This window comes from Scaptodrosophila lebanonensis, unplaced genomic scaffold (genome assembly GCF_003285725.1).
Source record: "Scaptodrosophila lebanonensis strain 11010-0011.00,11010-0021.00 unplaced genomic scaffold, SlebRS2 tig00001418-arrow-arrow-pilon, whole genome shotgun sequence".
Lineage (NCBI taxonomy): Eukaryota > Metazoa > Arthropoda > Insecta > Diptera > Drosophilidae > Scaptodrosophila > Scaptodrosophila lebanonensis.
In genome coordinates, this window is record NW_022060744.1 from 2,160,602 (window position 1) to 2,181,382 (window position 20,781).

At 41.8% G+C, this 20,781-nt stretch overlaps 5 protein-coding genes across 6 annotated transcripts; 3 read left to right on the forward strand and 2 right to left on the reverse strand.

The window, feature by feature from the left end:
- Positions 1-4,781: 4,781 nt before the first annotated feature.
- Positions 4,782-7,561, forward strand: LOC115633406. Its single transcript, XM_030530849.1, has 2 exons — positions 4,782-4,815; positions 6,500-7,561. Exons 1-2 carry the CDS (start codon positions 4,795-4,797, stop codon positions 7,559-7,561), a joined length of 1,083 nt encoding a protein of 360 aa, XP_030386709.1. The 5' UTR covers positions 4,782-4,794.
- Positions 7,562-8,499: 938 nt separating this feature from the next.
- Positions 8,500-9,931, forward strand: LOC115633407 (gustatory receptor 8a). Its single transcript, XM_030530850.1, has 4 exons — positions 8,500-9,424; positions 9,476-9,624; positions 9,701-9,790; positions 9,857-9,931. The coding sequence occupies exons 1-4, from the start codon at positions 8,584-8,586 to the stop codon at positions 9,929-9,931; spliced, it is 1,155 nt and encodes a 384-aa protein (XP_030386710.1). The 5' UTR covers positions 8,500-8,583.
- Positions 9,932-10,592: 661 nt separating this feature from the next.
- LOC115633258 (protein GPR107) lies at positions 10,593-14,326 on the reverse strand. Its single transcript, XM_030530662.1, has 7 exons — positions 14,214-14,326; positions 13,902-14,133; positions 13,638-13,748; positions 13,433-13,578; positions 12,554-13,373; positions 11,940-12,073; positions 10,593-11,879 (listed from the first exon to the last, which is right to left on the reverse strand). The coding sequence occupies exons 2-7, from the start codon at positions 14,070-14,072 to the stop codon at positions 11,036-11,038; spliced, it is 2,226 nt and encodes a 741-aa protein (XP_030386522.1). The 5' UTR covers positions 14,073-14,133; positions 14,214-14,326; the 3' UTR covers positions 10,593-11,035.
- A 137-nt stretch (positions 14,327-14,463) lies between these two features.
- LOC115633259 lies at positions 14,464-15,136 on the forward strand. 2 transcript variants are annotated; one of them, XM_030530664.1, is made up of 2 exons: positions 14,464-14,501; positions 14,588-15,136. In XM_030530664.1, the coding sequence occupies exon 2, from the start codon at positions 14,591-14,593 to the stop codon at positions 14,903-14,905; it is 315 nt and encodes a 104-aa protein (XP_030386524.1). In that variant the 5' UTR covers positions 14,464-14,501; positions 14,588-14,590; the 3' UTR covers positions 14,906-15,136. The 2 variants fall into 2 exon arrangements, with proteins under 2 accessions (XP_030386524.1, XP_030386523.1); XM_030530663.1 differs by having other exon boundaries at positions 14,476-14,493.
- A 42-nt stretch (positions 15,137-15,178) lies between these two features.
- LOC115633408 lies at positions 15,179-19,650 on the reverse strand. The gene is made up of 6 exons (XM_030530851.1): positions 19,569-19,650; positions 19,355-19,504; positions 17,540-17,934; positions 17,301-17,480; positions 15,734-17,251; positions 15,179-15,676 (listed from the first exon to the last, which is right to left on the reverse strand). The coding sequence occupies exons 1-6, from the start codon at positions 19,648-19,650 to the stop codon at positions 15,179-15,181; spliced, it is 2,823 nt and encodes a 940-aa protein (XP_030386711.1).
- Between the last annotated feature and the right edge of the window lie 1,131 nt (positions 19,651-20,781).

Consider the following 20,781-nt stretch of genomic DNA (forward strand, 5'->3'; position numbering starts at 1 on the left):
CAATTATTTCAGTATTTAAGGATATTGAAAATAATTAATAATAAATATTTTTTTAATAAAGAATACATTTTTGGACATAGAATAATTGGAGCGGACAGATTGGAGTTTTTCTGCAAAGTGTTAATTAAGCAAGATTTTATGAAAATATTATACAAATAATTATTTATTTATTTATTAGTTTACTAAAGGTAGCATATAATTACAAATTAAATGCTAACTTAAAATTTAACGAAGCAATATTTTCAAACCATTTAACACTACATTTTTTATTATTCGACTTTTAATAAAGAATAATAATGTCATGTGTGAGCGCTAGAGAAAAAGAGCTTTAATGGTATGGACTCTAATTTGGAGTTTTAAGAACTTTAATATTAATTCAATATTTTGGCGGGCTGGTTGGGATATTAGGAGTTAGAGACCAATGTTACCAAAGACTTGTTTTCTGACTTGAAGACTTGCAGACTTGAAAAAATTTTATGCAAATGTTGGACTGATTTTCGAATAGGTTGGCACCTTTTAGACCCGTATGTAGAAAGAAATCTTTGCATATATTCTTATCAGGATTTATGTGTTCGTACCTTTCGGGCGGTTAAGGAAGTATACCAACGCATGGTATTTAATAAATTTTGAGCTTTTAATATACATATTTTTGAATTTTCATTTTGTTGAATAAATATTAATATTCGCTTATCATCCCCATGTATCATTAATAGTTCATTCATCTCACGACAAGCGGTCCATAAATCAATATGAAGTAAAGTATTGAAACTACAGGGTGAGCCATCTTTTATGTCGGTATGCAAACATTGAATATCCTTGAAAATAAACAACCGATTTTCAAGTATGGGATATTTTTATTATTTAATTTGGTTCTGTACAATTTCTTGAACTGAGGTTTTCAACACTGGTCTACTCAAGTCAATCGGTTCACTAATGACAAAGTTATTCAATATCTACATACCGACATAAAAGATGGCGCACCCTGTATTGAAATTTTCTTAGTTTCCTCATTAAGCTGAGAAATACTGGAGAAACCTTACACCCATAACTTTCCTCCAGTATTGCGCCCACCCTGTTTGCTCCTGCTATGCGGAAATTCGTTTAGGTACAGTCGGACTTGCACGCCTTCAACATTCTCTCCTGTTTTAATTTTAATTTCTGATTCGGAAATAACAGAATTTTCGGCCGCTGAAAATGCAAGCTGAGCCACTGTGCGACGTTCGCCGCTGTTGCTGCTGTTGTTGTTGTTCTTGTCACCAACGTCATTCGCATTGCGGTTATCGTTATTGCCCGTTGTTGTTGTTCTGCGGTCTGTGCGTGCTGTGGGTGGTTGGGTGGTTGGGCGGTTGGGTTCGTTGCTGGTCAATCGCTCAGTTCGTGGCCTATTCTTAGCTGCGTGCCACACTGCAACAGTGGTTGGGTTGTGAGAGAAAAAGAGAGAGAGAGAGAGAGGGGGGTAGGGAAATTGCAACGGCAACAGAGGGTTAAGTTAATTAGCCAACAAGCAAACGCCATGCGCTTAATGGGCTTCTGGCCACAATCAAATTGTGCATTATTTGCCATTTTTTGTTGTTGTTTTTTTCGGAAGCGTCGTCGGCTTTTTGCCTTCCGTCCATTGTGGGACATATTGCACGGATGGTTATACGAGTATTGTTGTTACGTATACGCAATATAATGATTGTTGTGTTCCCCTCTTCTTATTGACGTTATTTCCTACTGACCATGAATATCTTTCCAATGACAATGACAAGCTGTGGCCGCCGACGCTTTCATGCAAACACGTTTGGTTGTCTTTGTTGTTGCTTTTGTTGTTACAGGCCCAAACAAATTCTTAATGTATTTTCCATTGTTTTATCGAAGTATAGGCTTTGCATGAATAAATTACTCATACGACCCGAGAGAGCGCTTAAAAGTTTCCACGATCTGCATTAATTTTTATTCGACAGGCCATTATTTGATCAGAAATAAGGTATAAGGCAGAGAATACAAATTTCGCCCACAATTGAAAGCCTTTTAAGATGTCAAAACGTACCAAGTTTGATGTCCCTAGCTGCTATGATTCAATATCTGTCGCAGTTCATACAGTTCATACAGTCGAACAGACAAGCAACGGTGTGGAGGATATTATATATGATATTACAAGTTTATGCAAAATAGCCGGAAGATTCGAATATTAAATAATGGAATTCCAATTTTGTACCACTCGTGTTGGCTGAGGACTAGGAAAGTCTACTTACCAAACTTGGTCAACGCGGGGTCAGCCGTTTCCAAAGCCCAGGCGCTCATCCAGACAGACAGACGGACAGACGAATACGGTTGAGGCAAGCTCTTCTTTATCAAAAGACACTCCTTAAGTACATAGAGTAAATGGCTTCAACTGGATATTTTTTAATATCTCGTTTGCAAAGCCTAAGTATATGAGAGTATAATTTGTAAAGTGTCTGTACTATTAATTTTGGATATTCATTCATAACGGAACCAAAAGTTGTAGATCATAAGAACAAATATCAATGTAATAGGAACAAAAACTGTAAATAGATTTGAAATATAGTATTAAAAGAGAGAGAATTATTATTTTTGTGAAAGTGCGTAATTATGTTGCCACGCAGCTCTCGTTTATGCAAAACACAAATAAAATATGAGCAGTACTGGGCGTACTTGATATACTTGTATTCTCACTTTTTATTTGAGTTGTGTGCAATGGGAATATTTTTCATTATCCAGGAAATACTCGCATAAAATATATTAATATAGTATTCTAGGATTGTGGTGGGTGTGTATTGACAAATCGGCTACTCATGTACAAGTACCTGAGCGTATGTGCATTTAATTCGCATTTAATTCGCTTGCTTAATTAGTTGTACTTGTATGTATGTATATTGGAGCTCAAGTTGAAAGCATTAAATCGGACGAAAATATTGTATTGAAAAGCGTAAGCAATCTTTGTAAATATAGACATTCATTAAAGGCGTATTCTAGTCTATCAAAATGACATCACCAGAGCCACACAAAATAGTTGTCGCTGGCGATCGAACTACGGGCAAGATGTGCTTGCTAAACTCATATATTAATTAATAATGCATTCTCCGAGGATTATGACGTACACATTTTGAGAACTTTAAGACCCGGATAGTTGTAGATGACAATGAGGCAGGAGAGAAGGGTTATGATACTTAAAGAGCCCTATACTATTCCAATGTATGTTTATTTAATATTAAAAATATATATAAAAATATTCAATACCGGAAGTATTCGACGCTATTCGCAAAATGCTGCCATTGTATTAGTGGGTTCCAAGAGCGATTTGCGGGAAAATAATTCAAGTAAGTTCATCAGAACAATCGAGGGCCTAGTGCGGAGTGTTTTGTCGACTTATCGGCTAAATACTACAAACTTAATGTTTCGAAAGTATTCGTTACGCTCTAAAGAGATCACAAAACAAAATCTAAAATTTCATTTGCAAAAATAATTTATTTGTATTGCTTTCAATATTAATTTTGCTTATGACCTTCGATTTTTGAATTATCCTTTAGTTGGCGTATTATCAAATATTTTGTGATTCGCTTTTATCATAAAATCGGCAAATATTGTCAGTTACTCGTATTACTTGTAGTTGAGAATCTAAATCAATTGGTGGCAAGTTGACAAAATACAATTTTTGGTTGAAATAGAGGGGAGAAAAAACTTTTGTTTACTTCCAATTAATGTCAACGCGAATGTTTTATTTATGCAAATAATGTAAAGCGTGTGGAGAGTGTAAATATCATAATAATGATGATGATGCTGAACTTAATGATGTTGTTGTTCAAACTTTCTCAGTGTCTCGCGATTAGCATAACAATTAATAGTTTATGTTACCACTTCTTCTGTTACCATTGTCCAACAATGAGTGAAACAAATATCGATTAACTATTATGTAAGTGCGCAGAAATGCCTATCGATAGCAATTGCAGGACAACGGCAATGCATGCTCACAAATATGTATGAATGAATGAGAATCCATCATCTATTGAGAAAGAACTAAGAGAGCGGACAGCGATGAGAAGAAGCAGCCGCCTTGGATGTGCTTTCCATCCCATCCACAACTTTCGTTTGACAAAATGCATACCACATACATACATACATATGTATATACATTTGTATTTATGTGTGATTTTATGTATGTGTGTGGGATTTCTTTCTATGCTACAAAGTGTTTGTATGTAAATGCCGCCGCCAACTGGTCCGAAAAGAAGCTGCGACTTCGGCTTCAGGCCAAGATTTCGGTCTTTTGCCTCTTGGCTGGAAACACATATGTACATACATACATAGATACTTGTATTTGTATGCGTGTGTAGCACAACATATTTTAATAATAATGAAACTAAAAGTTAACTTAAAACAAAACCAATGACAGCAACAATAAAACTACCGCTAGCCTGCCGCGCAGTTAGGAATGATGAGATGAGAGAGAGAGAGAGAGGGAGAGAGAGAGTGCGCGCGCGGGAGAGAGCAACAGATGGTGGCCACAATAGATAACTGGGCAGATGATGGCAGCGATTACAGCGGCTTCCAACTACAGTTGCTTTTCGGACGTAGGTCAAGAGCGAGCGTCGAGCGCGGCTGCTATATAAATTTTGACAAAATCAAGATTTCGGTTTAAACGAATATTGGCAATGCGGCGGCCCTAAGTAGCGGACACACAAAAGGAATTAAAACACGCGCTTTAGTTTAAAAAAATTCAATCCAGACCAAAAGGCCTTTTTCAATTGGAAATACTAGCCATAGGCAGAAAAGTGACAAAAGTTTTCAGAGATGCTTCCTGGAAAGTTAAAGGTAAGACGCGAAACGGAAAAACATTTGGAAAAAGTCAGAAAACGGATTTTTTAAAAAGTGAATAATTAAAAAGGAAAAATAGTTCTATATCTATATAGTTTATAAGATGTTGTTTACAACTCAAAATTGTGTTTCTAATCGCGAGTTTGGATATACAAAATAATTCAAGCACCAGATAATGAATTCTTCACTCTACAATTTTTAAGGAAATTTTTAATGATGGAAAGTTATTTTTATAAATCAGTAAATCGTGAATTAAATCCTCATATTCAAATAAATAGTATTTATAAATAAAATAAAAATATATTTTCAATTATGTTTCTCAGTTTTTAAATTGTGAATTTCGATATTAAAATATAATTGTTATAAAACCTTTTACCATACCGGAACTATTATTAGAAAGTCTAATCGGCATATGTATGTTGTTACAGAAGGAGCCGTAGCAGACCCCATGCTATAGGCACTTATGATCGGGAAGAATCGATCTGGACGTATCCTTAAGTCCGTCCGCATACTTGTTCGTCTGTTTGACTGCATGAACTTCAAGAACTTTTGAACCGTGAACCTGATCTCTAGATAATAGATACAATAGATTGCAACCCCTATTTAACCTCAAACCTATATAGCCTTAATATTTGATATGGAGTGATTCGTACAACAAAGTTTATTCATTGAATATTGAAGAAAATTCGAGCATTGATTTAGAATACATAGATTAAATGATTAGTTTTAATCAGAGTACTAAAGCGTATGATCAGTCGAAGAAGTGTGCTATAATGTTTAATAGACATTATTCGTGATAAAATGGGACGTTTTCAAACACAATATTTAGTTTTTTAGTAAAAAATAGGTTTGTTTCAAAACTTCTCTACTACATCACTATGTATGTATTTGTTTTTATTAAATTTTTTTAAGATAGACCACATTTTGTTAGCTCTTGTAGAGAACCATGTATTCTCCAAATGCTTGTCATTCAAGCAATATGTTTTTATGTTATGATATTGACGGCGATTTGTCAGAAATAAATAAATAGTCGAACAATAACCTCTATATTGTCCATTAGCAGGGGCTATATTTTTTGAATATGGGAGTATACGAAATGTGTGCAATTTGAAACCTCAGAAGGCTAAAACTACTCTTTAATAGATGGAGGAAACTTTCGAAATTCTTGCGTTCCAACAAACAGGCATGGCTCAATTAATTCTCTCCTGTCGTGTTGGTAAAGGATAAATGACGTTCTTTTAGTCTTAATTTTAATCCTTGGCTTAGTTTGATATCTAAATTGTAAGACAACTTCAATTTAAAAATGTAAATAACGATTTTCCTTAAAGATAATTAAAAAATACTCTTCAACATATAAATAAAAGGTAGAAATTTCTATTTTTGGATTTTAGTTTAGAATCAAAACAATTCAAGACAGAATTCTCTTTAGATGCATAGGAAATACCTTCTCAAAATGGATCGAAAAAAGTTTCTGAAATATGAAATATTGTATATCTTTGAAAAAAGCATTTAAAAGGTTCCCAAGATTAGTTTGGTACTTTCAAAGATCTATATTTCTGACAAATTTCGGGTGCATTTTCCTATCTTTAGTTATCGTATCTTCATTTATTAGAATTTCGTTCGCTAAGTGAAGAAATTCAGATCTGACTAGATACATGCTTACAACTGTGTCTCTTTGCAGCTGTGTTCCTCAGCATCCCTGCTATTATTGATCCTTGCCCAGTGGCTGTCCCTCACAGACGCCACCTTTGGCAACGAGTATGTGCACATAAAGGTTCATGTGCCGAAGGAGACGGTGCCTGTGCTAATCGAACCGGAGCCGCACAAGGTAATACATCACTATCATCATCATCCACGGGCCCGTGGGCGTGGACCACCCAAACCGAAGAGCAGTCCCGTACTGGAGAGCGTTATCCTTTCGGACTTGGACAATCCGCTGCACATGAGCGAGCATGCCGAGTACCTGAACCATGCCAAGGAGCTGGCCGATCATTTGAGTGAAAGCTATGCGGCGAAGAAGCCGCTGCCGCTGCCGCCACCGCCAGCGCCGCCCAAAAAGAAGGTCAACACCTACACGGTTATTGAAGAGAAACACCGCCCGGTTCCAAGCAGCAGTTACGAATACGACGACTTGGGCGAGGGCTCGCCCCATAGTGTCGAAACGTACCGCGTAATTGATCAGCGCCCTCAGCACCACAAGCACACAGACTACAAGTATTCGCAAATGGACAGTGAGGAGGGCTATCAATATCCGGCGCCTGTCAGTCGCTATCATCGAGGCAAACCCTCCTCCTCCTCCTCTTCCTCGTATCATGGTTCGTATGCGGAGCCAGCTCCCGTAGAAGAGCCACAGGATCTGGAGCAGGACTACCAGCCAGCCCCTGACTATGCTTCCTATATGCAAGCAGCGCGTGGTCTGAAAGCCGCACGGTTTCCAGCCCACACCCTCGAGGCACCCGAAGAGTCGGCTTCCAGTCAGTACGGCTATGGCGGCGGAGGTGGCTCTGATTTTCGACCCTCGCCACAGCTGCACCCAGAACTGGATGCCTATGATGATGAGCCGGATAGTTATGTGACACCTTTGACGCCCAGACGACGTCGACCGGAGCTAGATTGGTCCGAGTTGAACGGCTACAATAGGGCAGCTGCAGAGAGCTATAGCGGCATCGATAGTTACAGTGCGGGCCACGTCCAGGGTCTGGGCAGCAGTGGTTACAAATATGCGGGGCCCTACGCTCACTAAGCCTAGTTTATACTTGTAATGTTATTTATTGACCTTTTTTTTTATTAATTCTAAGTGATTAAAACTACCGAAGAAGTTACCACCGCTATGTGTTTATATTTCCGAGACTAGAGGAGTTGGGGTGGATTCTCAGAATTATTTGGTACTGATTTTTCGCACCCTTTTTAAAATTCAAAACGAAGCCCCAGAAGAGATTTCATTTTTAGAGATATTTAGAACATAGTAGAGGTAGTATATTACGACTGCCTTCGATGCTCATCTTGAAAAGTAAGATGATGTTTCGGGGCACCTTTTTGAATGGAAGATCAAGGCAATATAAAGAAAAGAGACCAATTCTAAAAAGTTAATGGATTCGTCGAGGAGGAAACTGCTCTTCTTAATAAGGAAAGTAAGTCAGAGGAACTGAAGGACCTGCCGATAGGCAAAATAGTGTATTCTTCGATAAAAACACAGCTCTTCGGTCAAGGGGAGGAGAAGCAGCTCCTGTGTCTGTTGGGAGAATGTGGATTTTTCCGATTAACCCTAGATTTTCATAAGAGCCTTATAATTTACAACAATAAATTGAAGTAAATGAAATGACACTCTTACGTCATCACCCCCGGAGACTGACTTAACTTCTGGCACAAGAATCCCATTCAATAATTATAATAATAATCGTTGATATTTTTGTTTCCAGTTCGACTTACCTTACCTCGACTGACTCAACCAATACATTCCCGTCCATCACGTACAGCACAAAGAAAGAGACAAGGTGCTTTATCCCGTCAACGATCTGGGCGTTCCTGCCTTGCTGTTGTCGCTGTGTAGACTGTGGGTCTGCATTCCTTAGCCGTTCATAAAATTAAATTGAATCCTCTCTCGTATTCATAATTCTTAAAGATGACAATCGCATAGCGCGTGCTTAACCCGTCGCCATCAGCGATTAGATGGGTGGGAGTGTACCATGAATTATGCGCATGACCTCAGATCCATCGATAAGTCCGCAGACTTGCTGACTCAGTTCTCAGTTCGCAGGCTGAGGCATGATGAGCGGTCGATTCGGAGGCGTGCTGCAATGCCATTTGAGGTTCTATCAGCTTTGTGGCTTCCATACGCTCTCGCTGCCGCTGAAGGATTGGCAGCGGGGTGGGGAGAAGTCCTGGTTGCTGCGCGGATGGGCTGTGTGCCTGCTGGTTGCCTTTAGTGCTGTCACACTGTTGGTCTTCACCAGCAATGAGGAGTATCTGTATCAGGGCGATCGGTTTGGTCAGGTAAATGATGGCCTGAAGTTTTGTTTTGCCGAACTGGCGGTGGTGAGCATTTATGCTGAGTCCTTGTGCCGACATAGACAGCTTGCCCGCTTCTTCTCGCTGTATGCGTCACTGCACCATGGTCCTGCGTTGGGTCTGTGGCAGCAGTGGCGGCAACATGCACGCTACCTCATCGTCTTCTATGTGTTGGCCGTAACGGACTTGTCGCTGTTGGCGCTCTTCTGGGATCAACAGATTATGACCAAACATCTGCTGTTGTTCTGGACCACCTTCCAGCCGTTTATCTGTGCCGTACATCTGCGGAACATGCAATTCGTGCTCCATCTGGAGCTGTTGCGCCAACAGTTGGTGCAGATGGAACAGGAGCTGGCCCTCTTGGCCGACTATTCGCTGTTCGCCAGCACGTCGGCCACTTTTGTGGGCTTCGAGGACTATGTGCGCAGACGATTGCGCCAGAAGCAGTTGCAGTTCGGACGCATCTATGAGATGTCCAGATGTTTTCAGGAGGCATTCGGCTACTCAATTCTCTTCGTTCTGCTGACGATCTATGTGCGGGTGCTGGTCGACTGCTACTTCATGTACTACACTCTGTATCAGGGCATCAATGAAAAAGGTGTGTTAACCTCTTGCCGATTTCGCTACCTTCATTGGATCTGCTTAACAGACTACTACATGCTGCTACCGGGCTTTCTCCAAATACCGGCCTTCATTCAGGTCTCCCAGAGCTGCATGTATTTGGTGAAACGCATTGCCTATCGACTGCACAGCATTGTCGCCAGAAACTCCATCGGCTCCTCACCTCTGTCCTTGCAGGTGAGTTTCTATCTGAGAGCACCTATGTGGCATTCATGGCTTTCTTCTTCTCTCTCTCTCTCCCTCGCTATTTTAGATACAAAACTTCTCACTACAAATATTGCATCAGAATATTCGCATACATTGTCTGGGCATAGCCACCATAGACGGCTATCTACTAACACGGGTGTGTTCCCGCCACCCCCCTCTCTCTCTCTCTATACGATTCTCACTCGATTACCCTTCCTTTCAGATTGTCTGCGCAATTTCCACTTACATGGTGTTCTTCGTACAGTTCATGCCCAAGTTGACGAACTTCAGTAACTAGCGCTGGGTTAATATTTCGGACGGACAATGGACGTTATCGTCGCTTAAGATTTCAATGAGCATGTAAAATAGCTTTCAGGGACTAACCAAACATCCCCACCTATTTTTTTAATTTTTTTAAGCTCTATAAAATGTAAAAAGCTATCAGGTTCTCCCTTAACATTTCATTTATACATTTTATATTTAAACCCCATTTTATGTTATATTTATATGCCACTTTGTAAACTATACCTATCATATTATTAACATACCTGACTTCTTGATCTTCTGATCTCACCTTTGATATCCAAAATTCTATCTACAATTATATCCAACTCTCTTCCACGATCTTATGTGCTCACCTTTGATATCTAATATCCTTTATATTCAACTCTCCCTTCCTGCTCTATTTCCATGATCCTAGATATCCCACGCAGGTTTATTTATTTTATAGCCAACTCCATCGCTATTTGCACGATCTTTTTCTGGAATTGAGAACTCTAGAAAGTGTTTGAATTTAAATGAATGACCTGTTTATCACTTATACGGTCTATTCATACTTAACAAATAAAAACATTTTACAAATAGACTTCATGTACCCACAGTTGTAGAACCTCAGGATCCTGCCAGCCTGCTCTCTTCTCTCTCTCTCTCACTTGGAAGAACAACAACGTTGGAGGAAATTTCGTCTAATGTAGATACATATATTAAAGCTTTGTTATACTCTTGAAATTATATTATAAATGTCCTAAACAAACGGAAAAAGTTTAGCATTAAAATAACACGGTCTAGGGAGCGCCACGCGATGCCACACGCTGCGCTGCGCTGCGGACAACCAATTGGCCAATGATGAGCAAATTTTGCAGTGATTGGGCGTCGGTGATCATGCAACTATATGTATATACACCTATGTGTGTGTGTGTGTGTGTGGGTGTGTGAATGGCTGATCGTGGCACTCTCGATCCCGTGTCCAATTCCCGATTGTTGGCTCTATTGCTTTTGCATTGCACACGAGAGGGAATTACAAACTAGGCATTATTGTTCGGCTTTGGGGGGCCGCTTAAAGTACGTGTCGAATGTGCAGCACATCTTTGTTAAATATATATATATATGTGTATATGTATATCTAATCGTATTCATGACTTGATTCTCGTTTAGCAATCAGATTCTCACGCTCATCATCGTTGCCCTCGATAATGGTTGTGGTCGGTTGGGGTACACGATTGAGCGTTTTGGTGCGATGCAACGTCTCGGTGAGGCCGGATGCGGTGAGCACCTCGACCTCCTCATCGTCATCGTCGTCGGGCACGGTGAAGTAGGGATGTGAGGAGACGGGCCGGAATTTGTAGCCAGTCAGCACAAAGAACACATAGGTGGCCATCTCACGGAACATCTCATCCAGCCAGGCATATTGGAACACCACTGTCATCTGCAGCAGATCCACAATGATGCGCGTGAAGTAAATGTAACAGACAATCATGATGTAGAACTGGCGGAAGAGCTTCAGCTTCCGCAAGTTAATTGCCGCCTTGCCATCGGTGGCGGAGGCCTCGTGCAAATGTCGTATCGACCAAACAATGGGAAACAATATGGCTCCACAACAAAGCAAGTCCACAAAGAAGAAAATGTTGCGCCAGGTGCGGAATTCGGCATCGCTCTGGTCCGATTCGTCGGTAATAATTTGTGCGACATTCGCCAGCACCTGCAGCGGTATTACAATCATAAATATCTTCTTATCTTTGTCTGATAATATGTGCTTAATAAATGTCCATCCAGTGCCGATTAGTACAATGGTAATGAAGAGCACAGCCCCCTTCAGCAAATGGGCTATGTAATAGAGTATGGCCCAAGTCTCGACATGCTCGCCACGCTTCTCAATAAAATGATAATTAATTGAATGGAACATCAGCGAAAGCGACTTAAGGAAGACCAACACAGCCATTAGGTAATGTATTTTGTAAACAGTGTGCCTGTAACGAAATAAATTATCAATTGAAATATTTTTGAATAGCTATTAAAAGTCTACATACTTGCTCTTCTTCAGAATAAACACCCAGAAGAGTCCAGACAAGAAGAATAGTAGACTCATCATAAAATATAAAGCAGGTAGCGGCATTTCGCCAGCCGATAAATAATTGCCATTGTTATTCTCCTCAATGTCCACCTGAAAACAAATTAAATGTATAAATAAATTGGTGATTAAACAATTCTAACTTTGAAGGCAGCTATATGATATAGTGAGCCGATTTTAAAGCATTACAAAAAAGCGTTCAGGTCCCAAGCTTATTTACGAAATGGTTATAAACAAGCAAATTTTTTCACCACACCGTTTGTTTCTATGGCAGCTATATTACATAATTAAGCCGAGCATATTTCATTTGCAATAAACTCGAGCTGCGTTAGCATATGACGTTGTGGGTTCAAGAGTTATTGACGTTCATACAGACGGACAAACGAATGGTTGAACAAACACTACGAACTTTTAAAGGATATATCTTTTCATAAACTTCGGAAACGAATTATAAGTTTTTGGAATACAATATATTCAATTGCTATTCTAGTTCAATAAATGCTGAAGAATTATATTAAATAAATATTATTAAAATAAATATAATAATTACTCAATGGTTTCGGTGACACTTACATTGAATGAAACAATTTTGGGATTCCGATAGTTGGGACAGGCATGGAAATAGAGATTATAGAGGCCTTCCTCATGCAGCGTAGTCACAAACATATTAAAGCTGAAATTATAATAGCTGACCCCATCGATGGTCTCTTTCTCCAGGGGCAGAGTAAAATCGTGGCACAGATCACCTTGCTCGGGCTTGTACGAATTGATCTCATCAAAGTTGAGTTCCGCGGAGGATTTGCTATTCATGATGGTTTTAAACGAAGGCTGTGCAGGAACTGGAGCGGGCGCAGGAGCTGAAGCTGCAACAGGTGCAGGTTCATTGCTTTTGGCGCTTGACGGAGTGGCGCTTAGGATGCTACTTGATATGGCAGCAGAACCGGCAGCAATTGGTGGCACATTGGGAGACTGTTGAGGTGCAGCCAACGGAGCATTTGCTGCCGGTGCTTCTTTGATGGGTGCCGCATCAGAAGCCTTTATGGAAGCTGCTGGTTTATCAGGTGACTCCTCATTAGACGATGAAACTATGATGGGTACTGCTTCCGCTGCCTGTGCCTCCAAAGAGCCAGGTTTAGCTGAGGGCGTGATGGCAATTTTGCCCGCCACAAGTGGCGATGATGGCTTATAATCTGGGCTTTTGGCATCATCCGCTTCGAGAGGCTCCTCGTTGAAGTGTTCCTCAAGATCGTCAGCCATATCCTCCGAATCAAGATCACGACGTCGGCGGCTTTGCATGAATAAAGCCGAATCACTGACTTGGGTCACATGCGAGTGACGCTTTCCGCGATAAATGTGCAAATTCGACCATTCTGGTGAGCATTGCACGCGCACCCTAAAAACGCCGAAATATTATTAGTTGTGAAGAGCAAGATAGCCCACTTTTTAACTTACTTCAATTCCTTCAGGTCCAGCAGAAAGAATAGTATGGGACCGCTGGTTTGCTTTGCTGGCGGCTCCTCCAATATACATTTGTTTTGATGCGAGTCCAAGTACGGATTCAGTTGATCTATTGTTGTTTTGTCCAGCGAGAGTCCGAACTGGAAATTACAATAAGTTAGCAACGTGGAATACGATTTCCAATCCCCTCTAGACATACCAAATCTGTTGAACGCTCCTCATCTATTGTAAATTTACTGAGCTGCACATCCAAGTGGCCATTTATGTAGAAACCAAAGGTGCTCAGCGCAATATATGGACGCATATCATTCTGTAAGGGCGATAATTAAAGTAAACACACATATGAGTCAGGTGTTTGCATATGCGTGTGTGTGTGTGTGTGTGTGTGTGAGTGATGAGCCGTTACTGGCACACGCATTCGTTTCTTCAATCTTGTTCGCTTTTTGCGATGTTGGCGACTTACGCGAACTTCCAAGTGATGTTTGCGCGACAGCACCGCATCGGGGCTCAGCAGTAGTGTGGCCAGTAAGACTATGAATATTGATTTAATATTTAATGATGTATGTGCCACAGGCGGCAGAGACAGCGACAGTGGCAGCGGCAGCGGTGGCGGCAACAACAATTGTGCACACATTGTGTTTAGTGCGCGAGGCGCTCGTTCACTTTGCTCCGTTGTTGGACTTTTGTCAGCGATGCTATCAACAGAAATAACAGATATTGTAGTATTCGTATATACGCCTGCTACGACCGATTGCATATAATTCGCTATGCTTACCGTTTATTTTGCTATTATTCACATTCACACCTGAATTTTTATCGCTTTTCCAGTTGAAGCAGCTTCAATCAACTTTATTTCGTCCACAGGGCACACACATCGATACACACTGGTACACGAGTAGGCTGACAATTGCTGGCTGTTATTTAACGAGCAACGATAGTCAGCTTATTGTTATCGATAACAAAGCCAAAAGCCTAACTGTCAGATTTGAAAATAAAATTTATCTTTCTTTCATAGATCTCTGTTATTTAGAAGTTCAACTTTCTCATGAGCAGCTGTACATAAGTATTATTATTAGTTTATCTTGAAAATACGAAAGTCTAGTTTACGAAAATAATTCTCTCATCAATTGTTTTTGTTCATCGTTGCAGACAATGGCCAAAGTATTCCTTTTTCTTGTTGATTTGGCCTGGCGCAGCCGCTTTACGCTGCCTCTGATGGTGGCAGCTAGTTTTTTTGCACTGGACATGCGCGTGCAGGTGGACATGAGCTTCCAGAGGGGCCAGCTAGTCGCCGGGACCCTATTCGATGACTACGAGTACGATGATGAGGATGAGGAGGACGAGGACGAAGACGAGGGCATTGATATAATTCCCATCGCTGAACGCAGCGATGACGCTGATGGCGCCTCTACCTTCCTATCCACCGACACATCCGAGAATGAAGAGAGTGATTCGTCCACTCACTAAACAAAATGACTAAAATTCTACGATTAGAGCCAAGTCTTTGGCCATCCATTAACACAACCAAAGAAACCGTTACAAACACCACAGTTCCAATTCGCCCCCCCTTAAAAAATACATATGTACATATTTTGGATAACGTTTATTTGCAAGCACGTGCATGGCAAAAGCAAAAGCAAAAAAAAATGCAAACAACTGGTGCTATACTCAATTAAACAAACTGATGAGCAAAATTAAAGAAAATATTGTTGTGGTTCTTTTTGTTTTTTGGCCCTAGAACTATTCCATGTAGCCGGAGTGCATATCTGGCTCTGCAGTGTCCAGTTCTCGACGCGATTGTAAGCCATGTTCGCGCAAGCGCGGCTTGAATTTCCCGTCACCCAAAGTTATTTTCGTCGGCAACTTCTTGCCACGAAATGTGGCAGCCTCGAAGCTGGGCGGCGGCGTTAGATGCTTAGGCTTGCGTTTGTCCCCTTCGGTATGCCAGGCACGCTTGATGGCAGGCGCAGTATTCGTGCCCAGTGGCTTGACCTGCGTAAGAGACAATTGCTCCATGCGTTTTTGATAGTACATTACCTCAACGCCTAGGGTAATCATGGCAAGGACGAGGCCGAAGAGCGTGGCTATGAAAACGCCACCCAAACTCTCTAGGGTAATGCCCTCCTGGTCCTCGGAGGCGGGACAGTTGCGTTGGTTCGATAGATTCCAATACTTGGCCTTCAGGTCTTCAAAGAACCGATCCTTCTGTAGCTCCAATATGGCGTAGCTCAGCTCATCCTGCGGTTGAGATAAAAAGAAAAGTTAGACTAGAAACTGTGTCGCGATTAAACTCACCCCCAGATGACTGCCCTGCTGCACGGCAACGGCGTACGGCTGCTCGGCGAATACCTCACCCACCTCCGTGAAATTGCAGTTACGGGTGAGCTCGTATTTGATTTCGGCCGCATCGTGTATGAAGGCGTAGTCGGCATTCAAGTGCTCGTCAACTTTGCGAAAGCCTTCAGACGCATTACTGACCGGGTCGGAGCCATTGATGGCCAGCAGAATGTGTCCATACTGCTCCTTAATCGGATAGTCCCAGATGCGAAACTTGTGATAGTCGTCAGAGGCATTCAACGCCAGCTCCTTCCACATGCGATACAAGGTGTCTTCGGCAAACTTCATGTTCATGAAGTACTGATGCGTATCCGAACCCTCCACGACTGTATAATTGATGCGCGACTGCCGAGCCAATTGCTCCAAGGACTGCACTGGCGTCTGCATACGCTCCACCGTGAGAAAGGCGGCCAGATTGGCTGTGAACGTGGCCAACATAAGCACCACAAACAGCCAGTAGGCGGCGACGAGAATGCGGCCAGAAATGGCTTTGGGCGCCTCGCCACCACCCTGTGGGGTAAAGGATGTTAAAGCGAACCAGAAACTCTCGCGCAGCGTAAACTCCCGGCACGGATAGGGATAGGCATCGCGGTTGTTGCGCGAACTGTACGGCGAATATCGATCCATGAACCAGAGCATTAATGCCGTGCCAATGAGAGCCGCCACAATGCTCAGCCACACCTCCAGACGCAGCACGGTCATGAACTTAAAGAGCGAGGTGCGACGCACGGGTTTACGCATCACAATCGAAATGCCCGTCTGCTCGTAGTATGGTGGCAGGAAGTCGACCACCTCCTCCCGATCCGAGTACATCTTGAGGGCGGCAATGACGAAGTGCGTCTCGCCGGCTATCAGATCACCCACCACACCATCCCAGCCACCATGCCCATCGCGCTCTCCCATGTGACCTCTTGTTGGTCCCACAATTTCGTATTCAAAGTTCAGTTTGCGGGCCAGCGTCTCCATGAAATCGATGCAGTAGCCTTCCCAAATCGGCTGACCGTGAGCGTCGAGCACCAGCTCGTTCGTGTTTGGATGGCGACGATAATAGCTCCAAGGAACGGACACTGCTGTACCTATGCGAAAAAACCGCTTCGCCGGACTGATGGTATCGTTAAGCAAACGCAACTCGCCGGCACTCCAGATGGCCAGATCGGTCTTGGCCTCATGCTCATTCGAATAGAAGGAAGCCGAAATGTTCGCCACAAAGCTCACGAGCGGCAACTCAATGGCATCTGGTTGGGCCTCCAACGGCTCCTCATCCACCACCTCATCATCTTCAACTGTCGTATAGCTTAGGAAATTGCTCAGCTGGACATGTTCCAGAAACTCTTGGGAGGCGGCGCGCTCATCCGCTGAACGGGTAGTCGCATCGGTCGCATTGCACTCCAAAAAAATGGGCTTGGGAAACTGAGGACTTAACTGGGCCGCAAAGATCAGAGTGCGCAGAAGATCCAACAGAACGGCGCGTTGAATCTGCAAGGAAGTGGCCTTAGGGTGAGGCAGAAAAGGACTCCAAACTCACCGTAAAGCCGCTCGTGCAGTACTGATCCCGCATCTGCATAGAGCGGCACAGCGCACGGCCATTCAGAGTGAACCTGGTAGCGAGCTCAACCTGCCGCTTGTACTTGAAGACGCGATCGCGTGTGTCCAGAAACACAAAATGCCATTCGGTGGGCCGCAGAAAGGCGTCAGCCTGTTGCAGCTGCAAATACCAGGCATTATCTATAGGGGCAACGGCAACTCCTCCCACTCTCTACTCACACGCTCGAATATGGAGTTCATGGCTGAGCCGCGTCCAAAGACGGCATAGTACGTGGGTCTGGGACGCAGCGAGAGAAGTCTGCCCACAAAATCGCCCGCCTTGTTCGTATCGGCCGGCGCGCTGGCATCCAGGATCAGCGTACGAAAGGTATAGCCCTGCATCATGTGACGCACTGCCTCCTCGGTGTCGCGCGCATTCTGAAAGATCATCGCAACATTGTTCGCCACCTTCTTCCGCATAAAGTCGCTGAACATTTCCAGAAATGGGCGCAGCATTCGACCGATTCGCACATATGGTATGCCTTGGCTACGCACCAGTTTGTAGCCCTCAAGCCAGCGACTATAGCTTAGATCTATAATCACAGAGCTGCCCCTATTGCTGAGAATTTCACAAACTGATATCACAAAAAAAAAAGATGACCATTCAGAAGGGTTAAGAGAGGCGAAAAACTTTGCTTAGTTGGTTTATAGAGTTCAGGGGGGAATTACTGTCAATACTAAATATACATATGTATGTATTCAGCCCATTTCACGTTTTCGAATTTGCTTAAGCTGAGCGGAATCTGAAAATTTTCTTAATTCCGAATAACAATTGAATTGTTCTTGGATAACACTATTTGTAAAATCGCTTTAAGGTTTTGGAAGAGCCCATAGTAGCAATATAGATTACATATATACTTAAAACTCGTGCTTTTGAGACCGAATTGAAAGATTGCATCTAAAATTCGTATAATTTCTGAGAACTTGAAAACGTTTGAGGACATTTTTACTTTAAAAAAAAAAAGAAGTCTATATACCCTATTAGTTGCGACCCCTAATCAATGCGAAGTCGTACATATATGCCATGGATTCCCAACGAAGCTTTAATTATATACCCCGTACTGGAAGGGTCAAAGGTTATTCTGATAGATCCAATATCCTATTATTGATAATCATAAAAAGGCGAGTTATAGACATGTCCATCTGCCCATTTGTTCGTCAGTCTGTCTGTATGAACGCAAGGATAGTCGAGAACATAGGACATAGGGTCACCAAACTTAGTTTTCATGTTCTCCAAAGTCCGTCGCAACGTGTGAAAGCTTTGATCTACAAATTATATAGCTTCAATAAGGGGTAAGCTTTAAAAAACTGCCCTACTTCATAAATTGTACTGTGACTTATCTATTTCTTAAATTCTTCAGACGTTCTTTAATATGTTTCTATACAAACAGATCAGTTTATTTTATTAAAACTTGGGGCACACCAATTTTGGTTACGGTATCTTAATAACGTAAGCACGTTTTTGGTACTCAGAATTGTGGAGCATTATACAAAACATATCAACACGCAATTGGTTACGAAACCCAAAAATGATTGCTCAATCGATCGTCCCTTTGACAGCTAACTATTTAAAATAATGAGGGTTGAGTTGATGTGTAAAAAATTAGAAAGCGAGTAGCCCTAGCTATTGCGGCTCAAAAGTTCTCATTGTTCATACAGTCGAACAGACGGACGGTGGAATAATTCTATATCGATTTCTCTCGTCAAACTGAAAGCGATTCTTCGTAAAAAAAAGATTCTGCCTAGCACATATTGTACATTCCAACTTCTGAATACATATATGTAACCTTCAAAGTATGCTTCTGCCTAGCACATATTGTACATTCCGACCTCTTTGTATACCCTCTAAAGTATAGTAGAAAACTAACTCCATTTTTGCAAATGATGCTAAATTTTGAGAGCTATTGCTTAGATTATTTTTGGTTTTTGACACTACCACTTAGTATCCCCTAGCTCGATTTCCCAAAAGAGATTGTATTTATTCTTAAGACTCACATTCTGCCATATTTTTATCCTCGTTATTGGGCGATAGCTCCACCACAGCATCACTTATGCCCATGTCCAGCTGCAGTGCATCCAGTTCTTTCATGACGGCCATAACATCCACATCGAATTCGGGTTTCTGCACGGGCTCTATCCAGAAAGCTACAAATATATGCATATATATACTTGTATGGCGCAGGCCTGAAGCCAAAGTGTTATAACCCACTTATTTGAAGGTCCTCGGCGCTGCTCAGTGTCGGTTCCAGACCCAGGAACAGGCACAGCAAAATGTGTGGACCGAACAGCATTCCTCCACGCGATTGTATTGACGGCTGCACAACAATTGGCCCCACGCTGGCCTAGACATTACGCAGAGACCGTCGATAATTTAGACCGCCCCATCATATAGACGTATAGATATATACACATATGAATATAATTGAGCATAATTCACGAATGTCAATGATTGCGCGCGTCCGTCCATCAAAGAGTTATGAATATTTTAAGTACCCCCCACAACTTGGCTCAGTCACGCAGCCCAAGTTTTAAAGTAATAGTCGGTCGCGACTGAAAGAAATATATATACATACATATGTATATATAGATACCAATCAGCTGTCTCATTATTCATAGAATCGAATCATACTAAAGACAGAAAATGCCTTCACAATCGTCGCATTTACGAAGTTTTAAAATTCTTCTACATACCTTGCCGAATTTATATTCAGATTTCAAATAATTAATGATTTGAATGGCGATTTGTTGATGCTGGGGAAGGGTTAAGGTTCGGACGATCCGTTAAAATGCTAAGGGGCTTGAAGAGAACCGAAACTAATTGGCAATGAAAATTAAATAAAATTGAGTTTCGTAGGATAGCTGAATCTGAAAAGGTAGGCTACGCAACAGCCTAGTGCTGAATAGAGATATGATCCGGAGACAGTAGCGAAATCACAATAACATGAGAAGTCTCATTGAGGGACTCGATTAAAAGATCAATCCTTGCGACAACAACAGAGACTTGGATAGCTCGGAAGAAATCAGGTGGGATGCGGAAAGGTAGACTACAACCGAGCCTAGTTCCGAATAGAGATATGATTCTGAAACAATAAGCATATCACAATAACAAGTGATGACTCATTGAGGGACTCGATTAAAAGATAGCTTTTAATCCACCAATCAACAGATTTACTATCGAATCGAAAATATACCTATGTATAATTTCCCATTTGTTATATGTTCAATTATTTACAAGATTCGTCTGTTTTTTCTCTTCGATTACATTTAAAAACTCATTAGTTTGTAGGTTTTTTTACAAGTTGCCTCTATTCCCTGAGCTAATATGTGCGTTTCTGCATTATCTCCATTTGATTATTCGTAATTTTGTTACGATTTCACCTTTAGGTATAACAGCAAAGGGTGTGATACTTGTATCCACGTCG